This window comes from Triturus cristatus, chromosome 2_2 (assembly GCF_964204655.1).
Source record: "Triturus cristatus chromosome 2_2, aTriCri1.1, whole genome shotgun sequence".
NCBI classification, from domain to species: Eukaryota; Metazoa; Chordata; class Amphibia; order Caudata; family Salamandridae; genus Triturus; species Triturus cristatus.
In genome coordinates this window covers 855,529,979-855,551,273 of record NC_140582.1, presented here as the reverse complement: position 1 = coordinate 855,551,273, position 21,295 = coordinate 855,529,979, and the positions used below count along the sequence as shown (strand labels likewise).

The following is a 21,295-nucleotide window of genomic DNA, read 5'->3' as shown; positions in this document are numbered from 1 at the left end:
TATGAGGCGAGGGAGTTGCAGAGGTGTTGCGATGGGGTGATGTCGTTGTTTCCTGCGCTGGGGTTGGATAGCTCTTTCACGATGTTGAAGAGTTCCTTGCAGTTGTGTGCGTTGTTGTCTAGCCTGTCCTTGAATGCGGTTTTCTTGGCGGCGCGGATCAGCTGGTGGTGCTTCCGGGTGGCCAGCTTGAAGGTGGTCATGTTGTCCGGTGTTGGTTCCCTTCTCCAGACTTTCTCGAGGGTTCGGCAGTTCTTCTTGGAGCTCTTGAGTTCGTCGGTGAACCATGGGGCTTTCTTGCTGCCGGGTCTGCTGGGCGGGGTCCTCAGTGGGGCGAGTTCGTCCACGCAGTTGCTGATCCACTTCGTGAGGTTGTCGGCGGCCTGGCTGGGGTTCGCTGAGCTGGCAGGAGGGTGTTGGCTCAGGGAGGTGACGAGCTGGTCGGCTGTGATCTTGTTCCAGCTTCTGCGGGCAACCTGTTGCTGGTGGTGGTGGGTCGTCGTTCTTTTGAAGGTGAAGTGGACACAGCTGTGGTCCGTCCACTGAAGCTCTGTGGCGTGGCTGAAGGCGATGTCTGTGCTGGATGAGAAGACTGCGTCGAGTGTGTGTCCGGCGAGGTGGGTGGGGGTGGATACCAGCTGCTTGAGTCCAAGATTGGCGAGGTTGTCGAGCAGGGTGCTGGTGTTGCGGTCGTTGTTGTTCTCCAGGTGGAAGTTGAGGTCCCCCAGGAGGATGTAGTCAGCGGAGGGGAGGGCGTGCGGGCTGACGAAGTCGGCGATGTCCTCGCTGAATTGGGTGCGTGGTCCTGGAGGTCGGTAGATCAGGGTGCCTCTGAGGGTGGTCTTCGGGTCTGTGTGGATCTGGAAATGCAGGTGTTCGGCGGTGGTAAGGGTGTTGTCGGTGTTGGTCGTGATGCGGATGGTGTTCCTGTGGATGATGGCGATGCCTCCTCCCATCTGGTTGGCAGTGCGGTCCCTCCGGGTGATCTTGTATCCCTCTGGGATGGCGATGGCGATGTCGGGCGCTGAAGAGGCGTTCATCCAGGTCTCCGTGAGGAAGGCCACGTCAGGGGCTGTGGTGTCGAGGAGGTTCCAGAGTTCGATGGCGTGTCTGTGGACGGAGCGGGTGTTGAGCAGGATGCACTTGAGGTGGCTGCTGCTGGTGCCCGGCTTCGGCTTGGCGCTGCAGGTCTGGATGCAGGTGAACTTGCAGGCGTGGCAGCTGAAGGGTCCGTGGGTGCGTCGTGGGGTGGCTTGGTAGCATCCTGGGAGTCGACCGGTGTTGAGTGCGCTGAGGGTGGCGGCGGTGTACGTCAGGCGGGTTGGCCGGGGTCCTCGTGGGCCAGGGGTCCTGGCACTGGGCGCGGTCCAGGCGCGGACGGGCGTAGACGGGCTTGCCTTTGGCGCACAATCGGCGCGCCCGCTGCGCGTGACCGCTGCGCGTTCGCACGGTCGCCACATATGGCGAAGTGCGCGGGGGGGCGGAGCAGCTGGGAGGCGGGAGCGGGGAGGGAACAGAAGGAAAAAAGGGGCGGGGTTAGTGGCGGTGGCGGGAATCGGGGAGGGAGGACGAAGGGCAGCGAAACGGCCAACAGGAAGGAAAAGCAATACTAATGACAGACTATTACAAAAACAAAAAGGTGAAGTTTAACAATATACACAGGCAAAACAGCAAAACACAGCAGGGGCAGGACAGGCAGGCACGGACCACGCTGCTCGAAGGCAGGGGGCGTGGTCACGCGGCGGCAACGAGGCAGTTAGGCAGGGGGGCACACGCAGCAGCTGGTGGCCGTGCGGCGCAGGGGTGTCCTAGAACTAGGTCACACTCACCTGCGTCGCACGGTCGCCATATATGGCCAAGTGCGCGGGGGGGCGGAGCAGCTGGGGAGCGGGGAGGGAACAGAAGGAAAAAAGGGACGGGGTTAGCGGCGGTGGCGGGAATCGGGGAGGGAGGACGAAGGGCAGCGAAACGGCCAACAGGAAGGAAAAGCAATACTAATGACAGACTATTACAAAAACAAAAAGGTGAAGATTAACAATATACACAGGCAAAACAGCAAAACACAGCAGGGGCAGGACAGGCAGGCACGGACCACGCTGCTCGAAGGCAGGGGGCGTGGTCACGCGGCGGCAACGAGGCAGTCAGGCAGGGGGGCACACGCAGCAGCTGGTGGCCGTGCGGCGCAGGGGTGTCCTAGAACTAGGTGTGAGGACCAGGCGAAGCTGAGGGAGACCAGAAGCCGTGCACGAGCTGTCCCACATCAGAAGTTGAGGACCAAGGAGCCGGTGTCCGGCAGTAGCACCAACAAGCCTTGCTAGATGCAACTGGCATGGGGAACAAAGAAGGAGCAACGCTGGGACCAGCAAGATCCACGGGACTAACCACAAGCAGGAGAGTCTGAGCACGCCTGAGCAAGCTGGGGAGCCCACTGGAGCGCTCACTGGAGCAAAAGACGACCCTCAAGAGGGCCCACAGGTCAAAGACACAGGAGTCGCAAGAGGACCTCGAGCAGCTGGCCAAGAAGGGAGGTCCACGGTGCAGAGGGCAGACCTTCAAAGGCTGTTACCGGTAGTACAGGGAGGTACTTCAAGGGAGCCCCCCCAGTACATGGGATCATACTTCCAACACTGGAATCGGTATTGGGGTATGATTCAAACATGTTTGATACCAAACATGACTAGATTCGGTGCAGCCACTACATGGTTAGACATCACATGATGACTGATGTCAACCAATTTTAAACATATAGAGGACTGCACTTACAAAGCCTTCAGACTCTACTCCGGAGTGTGTAGGGGTGCCCTGCTGATGCAGTGGCACACTCACACTTATAACCAAGCACCCTGCCCTGAGGACTGAAGATGCTGCCACAGGGGTGACTTATGTATTAAGTGTAGTGACCCCAGATATAAGGAAATTTATATCTGTTGTGAGAGGTGCAAGCACCAACTCACACAGGGTTCAATAGCAGGCCTGTAGCCACAGTTTAAGTGGACTTCCATGGGTGGCACAATACATGTTGCAACCCATGGGAGATGCCTGGTATACCTATGCCCTAGGTACCTTAGTACAATATACTACGGACTTACAAGGGTACACCAGTAGCCAATTGTGGCTGTACAGGAGTACTTACCATGGTCAATTTTGGGAGAAAGCACAGTGATTAGGGTCCTGATTAGCAGGGTCAGACTAGTCAACATACTGACCAAGCACAAAGTGGGGGTAACCATTCAAGCAGATCCTACTTTCATACAGCAGGTCTCACTCATCTGCACACTCCAGGATATGGATGAGTACCCCAGGAACATCAAACATGAAAATTGCACCAGCCTCCTGCATTTCAGAATGAAGCAAAAAACTCATCACTGCAAGCAACATGATCCTCACTGGTACTATATAAATGACCTTGGTAGAGACTCGAAAAATTTCCAGCAGATGTTGCTTTCTAGCTAGGTTTGCACTATAGAAATTGGTTTGCACCATAGAAATACCTCCTCCATACATACATTTCAGAATAATCAGGTTTGGGCGAGGGAGAGCTTATCATGAACACTAGATTTCTACACAACAAGATAACTACACATACATTTATAACTATATTTGTGCAATACTTAACTTTACAAACCCTTCCGGGTTAATGATTGCACAGTAAATGTTGGGAAGAATTTTTATTCACATAACTAGTTGATGGTTGCTATTAAATTGTTCAGTACTCAAACCTGCTATTTACAATATTTACTATATTTAGTGTTGTAGAATATGGCGCTTTATACTTACTCTTTGATATCACGCAGCTGATCAACATCCTGAGGTTTTGTGAAATCTGGGTCATGTGCTAGCAGGTGGATCATGTAGGGAACAACATATTCAGGCAACAAGGACAGCAGTTTTTCTGGGGAAAAAATGATACATGTTTGATAGATACCAAATAGAGTAGGCAAACAAAAAAACTTTTCTTTATAACTACAATTGATTTTGCAAAAAGGTGGCAACCTGAGATTCTTCTGAGAAACTAATACATAATACAAGGAATAATAAAATACTAATTTTAAATCAAATTTTAAATCAAGATACCTTGCTGTAGATTAACATGCCATGTAAAATGCCATCATTTAGTAAACTGGCTAGGAAAAGCATCATATTTTTGTTCATCAAAAAGTGTTAATTGAACCCACCAGGTTACTAAATAACCCACTAGGATGATTACTGCAATGCCTGCCTTTTTCATCTTTTACTTAACATGTCTTTTACCCTACATATGTTCATTAATGTGAGTAGGAAAATGCACCTTTTTGTCATGGTCACCCCCACTTTTTACCATTGGTTCAGATGTTTTTCGACTCATGTGCACCTTAGAGATGTGACTAGCCTGGAGGTGCAATACGCCTACACCATAGCTAATTTGCAACATGTCCTGGTGCCTAATGGGTCTCAGGGCATGGGGTTGCATTCTTCAGGTCTGGAGAAAATGGGGTCGCATATCAAAGGCGGCAGAGGCTTTGAAGCCTCTGGTCTTGGAATGCAGATTCACTAGTCATTCTGCTGGAGGAGGTAATAACACCTTCTCCCAAGCAAGCATTGTATCCTGACCTAAGAGAACGCTGGCTCTCACCTACAGGGGGTCAGAACCCCATCTGTGATGGCAGGCTAGACGATATCAGTAAGCCAGCACACTAGATGACTAGTAGGGTTCAGGGGGCATGTCTAAAGGACCCTCTGGGTGCCTATCATAATAAATCTAATACTAGTATCGGTATGGATTTATTAAGACAAGGTGTTTCATAACAAACACCATAGGTTTAAGTGAAGCCATTACGTAGCTGGGTAACTGGTTATATTCTGTGCCCAATACACACCTTAAGATGGATTCCCAGTTCACTTGCTATATCTAGTAATTGAACAAGACTTCACAGGGGCATATCTGCTCATGCAGATATGTCGTCACATAAAATATAATACAGCCTGCCTTAGTACTTCAAGGCCTGCTGTAGGGGTGTCTTACAGTGAGTGCAGTGACTTTGGCATGGCACACAGTGAGGGTACCATGTCATGTTTTCACACATGGTTTGCATCATGTCTCGCAGCCTGCAATGGCAGCCTGCATGCAATTTGTATAGCGTCCCTTAGGGTGACATAATACATGCTGCAGCCCTTAGGGATCCTCTTTAGTACCCATGCCCTTGGTACCAGGGGTACCATTTACTAGGGACTTACAGGGGTGCTGAAGTACATGCCAATTGGGTTTACTATAATACATTCACCTGTTTTAGGGTAAAGAGCAGTGGCACCAGGGCGTGGTTAGCAAGGACCCAGTGCACTATCAGTCAATAAGCATCAGTACCAGGGCAAAAAGTGGGGGGGGGGGGGGGGGTGACTATGACAAAAGGAGACACTTAGCTACAGGTGCCACCCCAGTGCTTTGACGTCAGTTTCTTTTTGCGACTTAACACGCCAGGAGTGTGGAACAAAGAAGAACACTGACCACTGGTGTGGAAAACTAGGGACCTGAAAAGGTAACATCCCTGTTCCTAGAAATCAGTTTGGAAAGCGGGGAGGAAGGTTGGGTCAGTAAGGAATCTGCGGCAAGACAGTCTCTAACAGATAGGGCGTTACTGAACGTAAGGATCTTGACGTCTAGCTGCAAATTCCTTACCTTAGAATAGATACCTAAGCAATGCCTCACCGGAGGTGGGCCTTGTAGAAAAGTGCCCCTTTTTGCATGGTTACCCCCCACTTTTTGCTTTATATCTGCTACACTTTGACTGAGTGTGCCCTGGGTCCCTGCCAATCAGGTTCCCAAGGCCAAAGTTCTTTCCCAAAATTGTACCTTTGTTTCCACAATTGGCACACATTCAAGTCTCTTGTAAAAGTTACCACTGGTACCAAGGGCCTTGTGACCAGAAAAGGCCTCGGAGCGCTGCATCATGTATTGTGCCACCCTCAGAGACCTCTCACCTAACACACATACACTACCATTGCAGGCTGCATGTTTTGGTGCAGACAAAACTGAAGAGTCGACCTAGCACACATCCCTGTGTAAAACAAAACACACAAGAGCCCTCAGGTCTATCAAGAGAAAAGGGGACAAACAAGGCAGACTAAGAAGAAGGTGTCCCTTTAAAGGACAGTTTCCCACACCCACTAGAGGTAGCATGCTTCATCATTGGGAATCCTCCGCGCACCATGAAGCCTAGTCATGGTGCAGGCTAAAACCTCCTTGCTGCAAGGGAGGAGCTCTGGGATGCTTTTTGTGTAAGAGGGGTTGTTACGAAAACCCAATGTGAGCCAACCAAGTGTAGTGAGGGGTGCAGTGCTGATGGTGACGTGGATCAAAACTAGCTACAGGGTTTACCACAATTTTTATTCTAGCTACCTTGTACTAGGATTAAAAACAAAAAAGACACAACAGAAACCATTAGGTTCAATTGTACTAAACTCAGATCGGCATGTTTCAGCCAATGACCTAGTGTTGTGGCGTTCTTCAGGATCTTAAGTAAGCTACTGCTGTGAAAATAATATCTACAAAAAGAGATGTGAAACAATTGTACAACAAGGCTCTTGTGTGTTTTGTTATTTCAATCGGGGAGTTCGCCCTCGGTCTTGAAAATCTCCTAAGGCCCCCCTTCTTTGTGTACATAACCCTGTGCGCCATGCCCACAAACATTGCCTGTGGCATAGGTAAGTCACCCCTTTAGCAGGCCTCACAGCCCTGAGGCAGGGTGCACTATACCACTGGTGAGGGCATTGCATGCACTAGCATTATGTCCCTACAGTGCTTGTGCTATTCACAGACATTTTAAGTGCAGTGGAGCCATATTGAGTACATGGGCTGGGAATTTGTCATTACAAACTCCACAGCTCCATGATGGCTTTACTTGAAGCTAAGACGTTTGGTACCAAACTTCTCAGCACAATAAAGCCACAGTGATGCAACTGTTGGGTTTATTAAAAAATGCACTCATGTCCAGCTGACCGGTCTGCGCCAGCCTGCCACACAAAGACATGTTTCTGACCCTCTGAGGTGAGAGCCCTCGTTCTCTCGTGGGACACCTACTCCCTAGCATTCAGGGCGGTGAGCCTCAAAGGCTTCCTGCCCTTTGTAATGCTAGCCAGGGCCTACCCAGCCAGTGGACCAAACCCCTCATTTGGCAGCGGGAAAATTAGTAGTCAGGAGAGGTGTGTCCCCTCTCAGCAAGTCTGAGTGGCTTACCTGTCCAGTGACGTCCCTCCAGCGATCGATTTAATCGATGGCTGACCCAGGCACAGCCGGTCCATTGGGGCTGAGGGGCCACGCCCCTCCACCTTTTGCCCCTCAGGAACAGTGCCGCCAGTCTGAACAAAGGGCAGCCAGGAGTCAGATGTGCGCTAAATGCACAGGCTCCTGGCCTTCTGTGGGCTTGACGTCCTCAGCTCAGCAAAGGTCCCTGAAGCCCTCCCCCCTCAGTGACGAGGGGTAGCATCACTGATTGCCTCGCACCTGGGCACTTCAGTTTTAAGCCCTGAAGCGCCCAGAGTTGAGTGTCAATCAGTGACACTTCATCACAGAGTGGCGTGGGGTCAGCAGTCTCACTGACCCCCATCCCAGTCTGTGATGACTTTGGGACTGCCGCCTTCCCTCATTGGCAGCAGTCCCAAGCCTCCTGGAACCTCAGAGGAAGAGCTGGCTGCAGGGAAGTGTGTGTGTTTGTGTTTTTTTTTTAATTAATGTTTGGTGCATGCGTGTATGAATGAATGTTTGGTAAAGTGTGTTGTGAATGGATGTGTTTCTGCACGAGTGTGTGCGCGCGAATTCATTGCTGTGAGTGTTATGTGCACATGTGAGTGTACCGTCCCGCCCCCTCCCTCCAAAACTAACTGGCCACCACTGGGCTGACCTCTCCTGGACCCCACAAAGTCACCTGCTGCCTCTACATGAAGGGTCACCCTGACCGCGACTGGCTCTGACAAGGAAAGTTGGACACTAAAGGTACCCCTGCATCATCAGCACCCTGGCCTTCGTGAGCCCAACATACGGTGACTAGACCTCCCCATTGACCCGTCCAGCCGGTGATCACCTTCATCCAGCCTTCTGATCCAAGCCTGCAGCCTCTTTCTGCAACCGAGATCCTCCATTTGTTTGCATTGGGCACCAGACGCTGATTTGTAACCGGCGGCCCCAGTGCAGCTGGTGGTGCATTACCTACCTTAAACGGAACCTTGCCCAGTGTTGGTCGAAACTCACGAAGACTGGAGGAGTAAGTTGTGCACTTACATGTTAATGCATATACCGACTTTCCTACAATAGGACTGCATTACATTTTCTGCTATTGAATTTTACTGTAGAACAAGTTACTTACCTTCATAATCATATATCTGTAAGAAACATATTAGTTATGGATTCCTTACCTTAGAATTACCCCCAAGTGTCAAACTGGATCCGGAGAATTTTTTCCTCAGCAGTAGCCCTGCCCTGCGTGTCGGTAGGTGGCATCTGTCAACTCCGTGTTTGTCGTTGGCGTCGTGATCACCGGAATGACGTTGCGGTATCTACTTAGACGCTGCCCCTGCACACTGACATCAGTTCTTTACACGACATTCAACGCCAGAAGCGCAGAGCCATGCAACACACTGACCACTGGTGCATAAGACTAGGGGTCTGAAAGTAAGTCCCTCACCCTAGAAGTCAGTTCGCGGGGAGGATGGGAGGTTCGGTAAGGAATCTATAACTAATATATGTCCCTTACAGATATATTGTTACCAAATGTAAGTAACTTGTTCATCTGAAAGAGACCATAAGTTATGGATTCCTTGCTTTAAACTAGATACCCTACCAATATCAACCCCGGAGGTGGGTCTGCAAACTAAGTTCACACCAGAAAGTCCTGGAGAACTGAACGGCCAAAAAAGCCGTCTCTCCGGACTTGGCTATCTAGGCAGTAGTGTTTAGTGAACATGTGCAAAGATGCCCACGTAGCTGCCTGGCAGATGTCATGAAGGGGGACTCCATGTACCAAAGCAGTAGTGGCTGCCGTCGCCTTGGTGGAATGGGCACGCAACCCTACTGGAGGTTCCTTTTTCGCCAAGGAATAGCAAACTTTAATGCAAAGAACGACCCATCGAAAGACTTTTCTTGGCGCCCACATTGCCAACAAAGAGCTGATCATCCACCCAGAATTGTTTTGTGCGATCCAGATAAAACGAAAGCACATGATTTGGATCCAGACGGTGGAGCCTCTCCTTCTCTTTAGAAGGATGTGGGGGCAGGAAGAAGGTGGGCAAAGTGATGGTCTGTCTTATGTGGAAAGAGGTAAACACTTTGGGAAGGAAGGAAGCCTTGTGCAAAGGACAACCTTGTCCGGATGAACAGCCAGAAAAGGAGGTTTGACAGAAAGAGTCTGAAGCTCACTCAACCTGCGAGCAGAGGTGAGGGCAACCAGAAAGGCAGTTTTTAGAATCGAGAGTCTGAGAGGACAATTATGTAGCAGCTCAAAAGGAGCGCACATAATGTAAGTTAGAACAAGGTTCAAATACCACTAAGTGTGCCCTGGGCTCCTGCCAATGAGGTACCCAGGGCCTGTGTTCCATCCCTAAACCTGCATTGAAGCCTAAATCCAATTGGCATCTCTGGCCACATGTCAGCCACTGGTAAAATGGTACCCTAGGTACCCAGGGCCTTGTGACCAGAGAAGGCCCTTAAGGACTGCAGCACTTATTGTGCCACCCTTAGAGGCCCTGTACCCTGACGAACAAGTTACTTACCTTCGGTAACGATGTATCTGTAAGAAACATTAGTTAGTTAGATTCCTCACCTTAGAATATCCCCAGGCGTCAGACTGGATCCGTAAGATTTTTCGTCAGCAATACCCCTTGCGCGTCGCTAGGCGTCGTCTGCGGCTCCGCGTCCGTCGTCGGCGTCGTGCGCCGGAATGACGTCGGAGTACTTAGACGCCGCCCTCGCGCGCTGACGTCAGTTCTTGTACATAGCTTTCCGCGCCAGGAACGCAGAGCCATGCAAAGACCGACACTGGTGCCAAAAATAAAATCTAGGGGCCTGAAAAGGATAACCTTAACCCTAGATGTCAGTTCGCAGAACGGGGAGGATGGGTGGGTCGGTGAGGAATCTAACTAACTAATGTTTCTTACAGATACATCGTTACCGAAGGTAAGTAACTTGTTCATCTGAAAGAAACACGTTAGTTAGATTCCTCACCTTAGAATAGATACCCAAGCAATACCATCCCCGGTGGTTGGTCTGCAAACCAAGATCACACCAGAAAGTCCTGGAGGACAGAACGGCCAAAGAAGCCATCCCTCCGGACTTGGCTGTCAAGGCAATAATGCCTGGCAAACGTGTGTAGCGAAACCCACGTTGCCGCCTGACAGATGTCCTGCAAAGGGACACCCCGTCCCAAAGCAGTAGTAGCCGCTTTGGCCTGAGTAGAATGGGCGCGCAGCCCAACAGGAGGGTCCTTTTTTGCCAAGGAGTAACAAATTTTGATGCACAAAACGACCCACCGAGAGATGGTCCGTTTGTGCACAGCTTTCCCCTTCTTAGCACCCACGTATCCAACGAAAAGTTGGTCGTCCACCCGGAACTGCTTTGTGCGGTCCAAATAAAAGGAGAGCGCACGTTTTGGGTCCAGACGGTGGAGCCTCTCTTCCTCTTTGGAAGGATGCGGAGGCGGAAAGAAGGTGGGCAAGGTGACAGACTGCCCAAGATGAAATGGAGTCACCACTTTCGGAAGAAAGGAGGGACGAGGCCGAAGGTCAACCTTGTCCGGATAAACAGAGAGAAAAGGAGGCTTTGAAGATAAAGCCTGGAGCTCACTCACCCGTCTAGCCGAGGTGATGGCTACCAGAAAAGCAGTCTGAAGCGTCAGCAGACGAAGAGGACAATTATGAAGAGGCTCAAAGGGAGCACACATCAGAAATGTGAGAACAAGATTCGAGTCCCACTGAGGCATTACAAAAGGGACAGGAGGGAACGTGTGAGTAATGCCTTTTAGAAAGCGTATAACTACAGGGGACTTGAAAAGAGAAGGCTGATCAGGAAGCCGCAAGAAGGCAGAGATGGCAGCAAGATAACCTTTCAGGGTGCCCAGGGCAGAGCCCTGCCGGGCCAAAGAAAGAAGAAAGAGGAGAACCTCAGAAAGAGGGGCGGAAAGGGGATCCACAGCCTTTGCTGTGCACCATGCCACAAATTTGTTCCACCGGCAGGCGTATACCGTCTTTGTGGAGCGACGCCTGGCTGCCAGAATGATATCACAGACTTCAGGAGGCAAGTCAAATGGCATCAACTGCCGCCGCTCAATCTCCACGCATGGAGGTGGAGGCTGGACAGGTTCGGGTGGAGGACCGTCCCCTGCTGCTGCGACAGAAGATCCTCCCGAAGGGGCAGACGTATCGGAGGATCGGTCGACATACTGAGTAGCTCGGGATATCAGTACCTTCGTGCCCAATCCGGAGCCACCAAGATGACTTGGGCCCGGTCATGCCTGATCTTCTTCAGCACTCTGGGCAGAAGTGGTATAGGCGGAAAGGCGTACAACAGACCGCAACTCCACTCGTGACGAAAAGCGTCGCCGAGCGAGTGCCGCCTTGGAAATTCCAACGCGCAGAACCGCTGACATTGCGCGTTCTCTTCGGTGGCGAATAGATCTAACCAAGGCTCTCCCCACTGCTGAAAGAGACCTTGCGCCACTTCGGAGTTCAGACGCCATTCGTGATCCATCATGCACCGGCGGCTGAGTTAGTCTGCTCTGGCGTTCAGAGAGCCCGCCAGATGTTGAACCACTAGGGTGACGCCCTGGTGTTCCAGCCATGTCCAGAGGCGCAGAGCCTCCTGACAAAGGGTCCACGACCCCACCCCGCCCTGTTTGTTGCAATACCACATGGCGGTGGTGTTGTCCGTGAACACCTGTACGACACTTCCCCTGACAGAGGGAAGGAAGGCTTTCAGTGCAAGTCGGATCGCTCTCAACTCCAACAGGTTGATGTGGAGACGAGACTCCGCCGGAGACCAGAGGCCTCTGATCTCCGCCTCTCCCATATGGCCACCCCATCCCAGGAGGGACGCATCCGTCACTACGACATGCTCCGGTTGGGGAAGGGAGAGGCTCTTGCCCTTGACCCAATCGCGGTCCGTGAGCCACCACTGCAACTGCTGTGCAGTGCCCTCCGAGATCAAGACATGGTCGGACAGGTTGCCGTGATGCTGGGCCCACTGAAACTTCAGGTCCCACTGCAGAGCCCGCATGCGCCGCCTGGCGTGATGCACTAGTAGGGTGCAGGAGGCCATCAGCCCCAGAAGCCGCAACACTACCCTGACCGAAACCCAGGATAGAGGCCGAAAGATGGGAATCAGGGCCTGAATATCCCGGACCCGCTGTTCCGGCGGATAGACCCGGAACTGCGCCGAATCGAGAACCGCTCCGATGAAGAGGAGCTTCTGAGAGGGACTCAAGTGTGACTTCGGCACGTTGATGGAAAATCCCAGCAAATGCAGGAGATCCGCCGTAGTCTGGAGGTGGGAGACGACTGTCTGGGGCGAGCCCGCCTTCAACAACCAGTCGTCGAGATAGGGGAAGACTGGAACCCCTGATCTGCGCAGATGAGCTGCGACCACCGCCATCACTTTCGTGAACACCCGAGGGGCACTGGTGAGGCCGAAGGGGAGCACGGTAAACTGAAAGTGCTCTTGGCCCACCGTGAACCGCAGGTAACGCCGGTGGGCGGCTGGACGGGGATGTGGAAATATGCGTCCTGCAAGTCCAACGCTACCATCCAGTCTCCGGGGTCTAGGGCAGCTAGAACTTGAGCCAAAGTTAACATCTTGAACCTTTCCTTCCGGAGGAAGGCATTGACGTTCCGGAGGTCCAAGATAGGGCGTAGGCCCCCTTTGCCCTTCTTGGGAACCAGAAAGTAGTGGGAATAACAACCACGACCTACTTCTGGGCTCGGAACGCGCTCGACGGCCCCCTTGGCCAAGAGGGCCGAAACTTCCTTGTGGAGAAGATTCAAATGATCCCCCGAGATACGGTGGTGCTGCGGTGGCATGGCTGGAGGGGTCGTCTCGAAGGGGAGGGAGTAGCCCCTTCGGACGATTTGCAGCACCCACCTGTCCGATGTGATGGACCGCCAGTGGAGCAGGTGATGGCGAACTCTGCCGCCCACTGGCGTGGAATGGGCCTGAAAGCTCGGACTAGGAAGGCTTTGAGGCTGATGCTGCCGGGGTGGATGTGGGCTGACCTCGTCGTCCTCCAGAACCGCCTCGGCGGAAACCACGTCCGCGACCGCGCGCAGGTTGGTTCTGGGGCTGGTGGCTAGGCGCACGTGAGGAGGCACCCCTTCCTTGGCCACGAAAGGGGGGAAAGGCGGAAGTTTGCGACCGCGGGGCCGAGAGGCCCAAGGACTTGGCCGTAGCCCGGGAGTCCTTAAAGCGATTCAGCGCACTGTCCGCTTTCTCGCCAAAAAGGCGAGTGCCATCAAAGGGCACGTCCATGAGAGTGCTCTGGACATCGCCCGAAAATGACGTGGACCGCAGCCAGGCGTGACGTCTAAGCGCCACTGTGGTAGAAATTGCCCTACCCAGCGAGTTCGTAGTGTCAAGCCCACATCGGATAGCATGTCGCGCTGCATCCCTCCCATCGGCCAGAGCCTGGGTAAGTCATGTCCGGACCTCCTCCGGACACAGGGGCAGCACGTCCTCCACCGCATCCCACAGAGAGTGGGAATAACGGTCCAAGAGACAGGCGGTGTTCAAAGACCGCAGGCCCAAACTAAGGGAGGAGAACAGCTTCTTGCCAAACTGTTCCAGTCTCTTGGAATCCCGGTCCGGCGGGGCGGTCGGGAAGGAGGATTGGGAGGTAGAGGCCTGGATAACCAGGCTCTCGGGGGTAGGGTGTTGGGACAGAAAACTGGGGTCGCCCGGAGCAGGGCGGTGGCGCCTGGCGACGTTCCTGTCCACAGGAGGAACTGTGGAGGGCTTGGACCAGGTGCCCTGCAGAACGTCAATGAGGGCCTCATTGAATTGCAGCAGAGGCTCAGTGGAGCTTGCTGCAGACTGACGCACCTCAGTAAGGACGTTAGTCCTCACAGCCACGGCAGGCAGCTCGAGCCCAAGGGCTGCGGCCGCCTTGCGCAGCACCACAGAGAAAGCAGCGCCCTCCTCCGAAGCCACAGTCGGAGGAGAGACGAATCCAGTGTCCAGAGAGGTATCCAGGCCACTGGCCTCCCCCAGTTCATCTGCCCAGTCCTGTGACATCTGAGCCTGAACGGCCATAGGATCCTCGGATCCCTCCCAGTTGTCCCCATCATCCGATTCCTGGTATACAGGAGGAAGGAACGGAGCCGGGCGATAGACATAATGTGTCTCCAGCGGCGCCGAACCCGGCGTCCATCGACGCCGTATCGGCGCCGGGCCCGGAGCGGGGCTGAACTGGGGCTCGACGTCGAGCGGAGTCGGCGTCGGAGGTGGTACCGGTGTCGACGCCGGCGGAGGCGGCGTGACGAGGTCGACCGGCGTCGGCGGGGACTCGGGAACGGGTCCCTCGGGCGCTTGCGGCGTCGAGGCCGGAGCCGTCAACGGCGCCGGAGCCGCCAGCAGGCAAGGCAGCCCAGTCGGGTCCGCGGGGCCCAAAGGCGCGCCAGCGGGCGTCATTCCGGCGTACGACGCCGACGACGGACGCGGAGCCGCAGACGCCGCCTAGCGACGTGCAAGGGGTATTGCTGACGAAAAATCTTCCGGATCCAGTCTGACGCCTGGGGATATTCTAAGGTGAGGAATCTAACTAACGTGTTTCTTTCAGATACACACACACACAGCATTGCAGGCTGAGTGTCTTGGTGCAGAACAAAACCCACAAACCACTGCCCTGGCATACATCCATCACCCCTCTAGCTGGGTGCCCTATGCCAGTGGTGAGGGTATAGATGCATGAGCCCTGTACCCCTACAGTGCTCAAGTGCATTCCTGGGCCCTGTAAGTGCAGTGTTGCCATTAAGAGTATATGGTGCTGGGAGTTTGTCATTACGAACTCCACAACACCATAATGGCTACACTGAAGACTGGGAAGTTTGGTATCAAACTTCTCAGCACATTAAACCCACACTGATGCCAGTGTGGCATTTAATGTAAAATGCACGACAGAGGGCATATTAGAGATGCCCCTGAAATCCGACCAACTACTAGTGACCTGACTGAGTGGCTGCGTAGGCTGCCACCACCAGACATGTTTATAGACCCCTGGGTCGAGAGCCTGCTGCTCTCGGGGGACTGAAACAATGCACATCCTGGGACTAGTTGCCAAGCCTCCTCCCCCAGGATGGGCAGGGTTCACGACGGAGAGGCTTCAAAGGCATGCCGCCTTTGTGAGCCTCTTCAGACCATTTGCTGCTTTCAGCAACTGGTCCCCACTGGTACTACCCCCCACTTTGGGCGGGAGAACCGGCGGGAAAAACAAGTGAGGAAGGGAGGTGTGCCCACCTCTGCCAGCTCCACCCCTCATGTGGGGGAGGCGAGTTGAAGCACAACCTCGAGTCCCCGCCATCTTGAGGATGGGGGACCCAGCCAACCAGGAACAGACTCCTGCCCCCCTCCCACTGGACAGTGGCAGAATAGAGGGGTGTACCCAACCAAGGGAGGGGACCCATTGGTCCCTGCCCTTTACCTACCTGTAACGCCCCTAACTTTAGTATTTAGGGGGCGCCCTGAACCTTGCTTCCTCAGATTAGAAACCACAAGCAAAGAAGATAAGAAGAAGGACCGAAGAGCCGTGCAGAGCTAACAAGAGGACGACAACCAATGACTTTGCCCCAGCCCTACAGGCCTGTCTCCCCTCTAACCTGCTCCTGCGAAATCCCGGTGTGTCCGGCAGCCAGCAACCTCGCAAACCCCATGGGACCTGCCTGCCTTCACTTCAAGGTCTCTATCTCCCGAGAACACCGGACGTGTTTAAACTGCAGCTTCTGGTGCCAGCCAGAAACTGCGACTCCAGCACACTCTGTACCTGCCGACCCTGGCCCAAGCTAGAGTGATCAAACACCACGAGGAGGTTCCCCCCGGCGATCCTGACCCGAGATCGGGCGACCCCTGACCTACCCAAGCCTCCAGATGACGCCTGCAGCCTCAAACCAAAAGATTCCCCCCCCTACCGTGACCGCTGCACCCGACGCCCCCCCAGCCTTGTGTGCCCAAACCACCGGTGCCTAGCCAACCCACGACATCCCAACTTACCCCTCGAAGTGGTGGTCGCACCCAAAAGGTCTTCATCCCGAGCCTGCAGCCTTTCTTCAAACCGGAGGATCTCCATAGAAAATCACAGGGCACCCGATATCTAAACAGCTCTCTGCACCCGGCCGCTCCAGTGCCGCTGATGATGCACTTTTGGTGCCTACTTGTTTCCCCCTTTTCCTTGACCTAAACCCTAGGAGCTTTGCTTCCACAGCCGTGTGGCCTGCTAGCTAGCAGCCACCCCCTATCTTCCATAGGATAACATTGGGCCTCAACACTCTGCACCCGGTCGCTCTAGTGCCACTGAGGGTGCAACAAGAGTGCACCACTGACCCTGGGGGACCCTTGAAACTAACCCCAGAACCTTAACTTCCACAGTCATTTACTTACCTGCAAACCGATAACTTGTTTTTCTGCCATAGAATAACATTGACAATTTTCTTTCGAAAAAACGGCTGTGTGGGGAGTTTTGAAAACTTTAAATATTCTTTAAAAATCGCAACAATAACCTAATTGCATTTTCTCAACTGTTTTCAGGAAATGTCCCAGTGCTGAATCTAGGCATCCAGCACGGAGTTAGAAAAAGTATCGTAAAAGTTACTTACTTGCAATTATTGAAAAAGCCCATTCAATTAAATGTACTATACCTGCTAAGTGTTGCAAACTGCTTCCTTAACTGTAATCCAAAACCAGTATAATTTCTACTGCAACTTTGAGCTGTGTTCACACAGATAATTTATCACTGCAATTTTTATGCTTACCTGTACCAGGCTTGCTTGGTTCTAGAACTAAAGCAACAGTATATTTTTTATACAAAAACAATTGGCCTAGAGTTCTGTTCTTAAGTGTGTGAATTCCTTTGCTGACTGAGTGGGTACATCAAATGCTTAACACTGTCCTCTGATACTGCCTTACTGCTCGACCAAGCTGCCACTTTATAGAGTAAGGTTCTATCTAACTTTAACCTCTGCCTACCTCTGGAGACTCTTGGACTCTATACACACTGTACCTCACTTTGGTACAGTATATATAGAGCCAGTTTCTTACAATGCCCTTAAGGAAACAATTTACAATAGGGGACTTGAAAAGAGAAGGCTGATCAGAAATCCGAAGATATGCAGAAATGGCAGAAAGATTGCCTTTAAGGGTGCCCAGTGCAGAGCCCTGCTGGGCCAAATAAAGAATTAAGAGGAGAACCTCTGAAAGGGGGGCAGAAAGGGGATCCACAGCCTTTTCTGTGCACCTTGGCACAAACTTGTTCCATCTACAGGCGTATACATTTTTAGGGGAGGGATGCCTGGCTGCTAAGATTACATTACAGACTTCGGGAGGAAGGTCGAAAGCTGTCAACTGTCGCCCACTCAATCTCTACGCAAGGAGGTGGAGGCTGGACAGGTTGGGGTGGAGGACTATCCACTGCTCCATGGGCAGAGCCGGACTACCTGCTGCATCCCGCGTTGCGTAGGCCGACGGACGGGGAGGACGCGAAGGGAGACTGTACTCCGCCTTCTTTTTGTGCTTTGACTTACCCGAAGACTTCGACGAGAAGTGGTGGTGATGGCTCAGTGACCTCCCTCTTGACCGGGACCTTAAGCTGCGCGGAGTCAACTGCCGAGGCTCCAGAAGACAGTCAGAGCACGATTTCGGGTCGTGGTCGCGCTCCAGACACCAGAGGCACACTAAATGTGGGTCCGTCACCGACATCAACTTGTGGCAGGAGCCAAAAGGCTTGAAGCCCGTCCGCCGATGTGACACCCTAGTGCACCAAGAGACGAACAACTCGAAAAAGATGTCGACAAAAGTCGGAAAAAGACAGTCAAAAAGTGACTAGAGGTACCACTCTCTCCGGATCTACGCTGGCTTGCGCGGAAAAAGGAATAACTAACGTCAGCGTCTAAGTAGATATTGTGACGTCATTCCGGCGTTCACGACGATGTCGACCGACGCCACCTACCGACGCGCAGGGATACTGCTGAGGAAAAAATTCTCTGGATCCCGTATCCATAACTAATGGTCTCTTTCAGATCATTGTTTACTATTTCTGATTGACACTACGAAAGAATTTCTACTACTGTAAAGCACGTCTACTGCCTTGCAAAACAATTCATACAGCGCCTTGAAAAGCATTATTGCTATTCTTTAAACTGTTACTTATCTGCAACTGAGTTCCCCTTGGTGCTAACATAAAATAACAAAGTAATAACTTTTTATAAAAACAATTGGTCTTGGATTCAGTCTTTGAGTGTGAGCATTTGCCTGAATGTGTACAACAGATGCTTAACACAGCCCTCTGATCAGCCTACCTGTTTGACCACACTACCAGAAATAGAGCTTTTGGTATGATTTACTTAAGCCTCTAGGGATGCACTGGCTTGGTGCACACTATAACTTACTTTGGAATAGTATATACAGAGCCAACTTCCTACAGGTATGCTAAACAATTTCACAACAAAACGTCCTGCAGGACCAAACGGACAAAGTGCCCATCCCATTAGGCAGTAGTGTTTTGTGAAGATGTGCAGAGAGGCCCATGTTACTGCCTGGCAAATGTTGCGAACTGGGACTTTGTGTGCTAAAAGTGGTTGCAGCCTTGGCTCTGATGAAATGAGCACACAAGCACTCAGGGGATTGCTTCGTGGTCAATGCAAAGCAGATTTTAATGCAGGATCCATTGGGGGATAGTCTGTTTCTGCACAGCCTTTCCCTTCTTCGCTCTGACATACCTCACAAAGAGTTGGTTGTCCACCTGGAACTCTGTTGTACGGTCAAGGTAGAACGGCAACGCTCTCTTTGGGTCCAGGCAGTGAAATTGATCCTCCTCCTTGGAAGGAATGGCGGGACGTAAAAAGTAGCAGGGTGATGGACTGGCTTACATGAGAGGGAGTGTTAACTTTAGGCAGAAACGAAGTTCTAGTTCGTAGAACAAGCTTGTCTGGGTAGATGTTCAAGTACGAAGTCCTGGATGACAAAGCCTACAGCTTACAGACCATTCAAATGTTCCCAGCATGGCTATGTGGGTTCTCATCTCTACCTCAGCCCATGCTGGGGTATCACATCATAACCTAGCAGACATTCTACTGGACTTGCAGAGGACACGACCACCTTCTTTTGGAAAGTAACTCCTCCCTATTCCAGCATCATCATAGGCATGGGATTAAAGTCAGCATTGATAACTGGATATGTCTGTCCAGTTAAGTACTGTTCTGGGGATATCGGTTTCAGTCACCATGGTGACACTGGCACCTGTATCCCTCAGTGCTTCTACTACACCGATACGTGGCTTTTGCCTGCATTTCTCCAGGTTACTGGGTCAGACAGACCGGGTAGCTATATTCACCACTCCCTCTGAGATTAAAACAGCTAGAGTGTGTTTTCTGACCTGGCCAGGGCACATCAAGGATCCCATCCGAAGACTGTCAACCCCTGAAGGTGCTTGACTAGTGGAAATCTTTTTGGGGCAGATACACTTCCGCTTGCAGAGATGGCACCAAGCCTCCTTGGGATCTAGTTTTTATCCTGGCACCCACCCATTCGAATAGGAAGTGTCTCTGGGCTCACCCTCTTGAACAGCGTTTTGAGGGACTTTAGAAGAGACAGGTATTCCCATTTGTGACCCACATCTTTCCCTTGGGAGGGAGCAGTAACCCCTTTCTTTAGGTCAGTCCAACCTTAGGTCTTTTTAGACGTCATTGTTTTGAACCTATGGTCAGCCTTCTTTTCGAGCTCTTGGGGAGAGTCTAACCCCAAGTCCATTAACTACTAATGCAGCTTTTCAAAAGTACAATTACTCAACAGATGCTCTTTCATTATCAAATTATAGAGCGCTTCATAGTCTTGCACCTTACTGTCTTTAAACCAACCACCTAGTGTTTTAACTGAGATGTCAAGAAAATCTACCCAGGACTGACTTGAGGTTTTCTGAGTCTCACAAAACTCAATCCTGTACTCCTCAGTGGTGAGTCCAATGGCCTTCATGGTAGCCTTCATGAGGTCATAGGACTCCGCATCTTCCTCATCCAGTGTCAGGAGTCAATCCCTGCACCTTCCTGAGAATGACTCCCACAGTAGAAAGCTCCAGTACTTGTGGTGTAACCTCCTCATTTTACAAGCCCTCTCAAAGACTGTAAACTGTTGGGATGGGTGAATACGATGTCAATTAATGTCATGTGCAGGCCAGACAACGACAATATCAGTAAATGCAATGTGAACATATGCCACAGCCTGTGCCCACATAGCCTCAACAATGCAGTGTCAATGTATACCGTAACTTGTGCCTGCACAGCAACGTCAACATCAGCAATGATAAACAGGTTACTTACCTTCAGTAACACTTTTTCTGGTAGATACAGTATCTGTCTGTATTCCTCACCTTTTGAATTACCGCATGCGCAGTATTCCACGGAAACTTTTCTCCATGGCTCTCCCACATAGACGAGGACGTCACAATGAAACGGCTGCACACGTGACTCCGCGTGATGTCATAGGAGCCATATGAAGACCTCATCGGCGTGCTGACATCAGTTCCACCTATTTTTTCCGTGCCTTCGAGGCAAACGGGCGAATCAACAACATTTTACACAAGTATACACAAGTATTTAAAACAGGAAATTCTAAAATAGACATTTCCTAGTGACCAGCATCACACTATTTCAATAATCACAATAATAAATACAAAAATTACATGTCAAACATTTTTCGGTATAAACAGGCAGGCCATATCAGTGAGGAATCCACAGGCAGATACTGTATCCACCAGAAAAAGCATTACTGAATGTAAGTAACTTGTTCTTCTGATGGATACATCTGCCTGTGGACTCTTTGCCTTTTGAAAACAATCCCCAAGCAGTCCCACTCCTGGCGGAGGGTGCCTGTTTACTTATACTAAACAATCTTGTAGCACAGAAAGTGCAAAGTGGCCGTCCCTCCTCACCTCAGAGTCTAAGCAATAATGCTTCGCGAAAGTGTGGAGGGAGGCCCAAGTTGCTGCTTTGCAGATGTCAAACATGAACACCTCTAGCTAAAGCTGAAGAAGATGACTTCGCTCTGGTGGAATGAGCTTGAATACCTTCAGTAGGCTCCTTCTTGGCC

The 21,295-nt window shown here is 51.6% G+C and overlaps 1 protein-coding gene across 1 annotated transcript in view; it reads right to left on the bottom strand.

The window, feature by feature from the left end:
- PDS5A (PDS5 cohesin associated factor A) overlaps window positions 1-21,295 on the bottom strand; it is a 1,513,477-nt gene that overhangs the window by 436,071 nt on the left and 1,056,111 nt on the right. Inside the window, exon 26 of the mRNA XM_085642237.1 lies at window positions 3,775-3,889. Within this exon, the coding sequence (XP_085498363.1) occupies window positions 3,775-3,889 (115 nt within the window). The remainder of the gene's footprint in view (window positions 1-3,774; window positions 3,890-21,295) is intronic.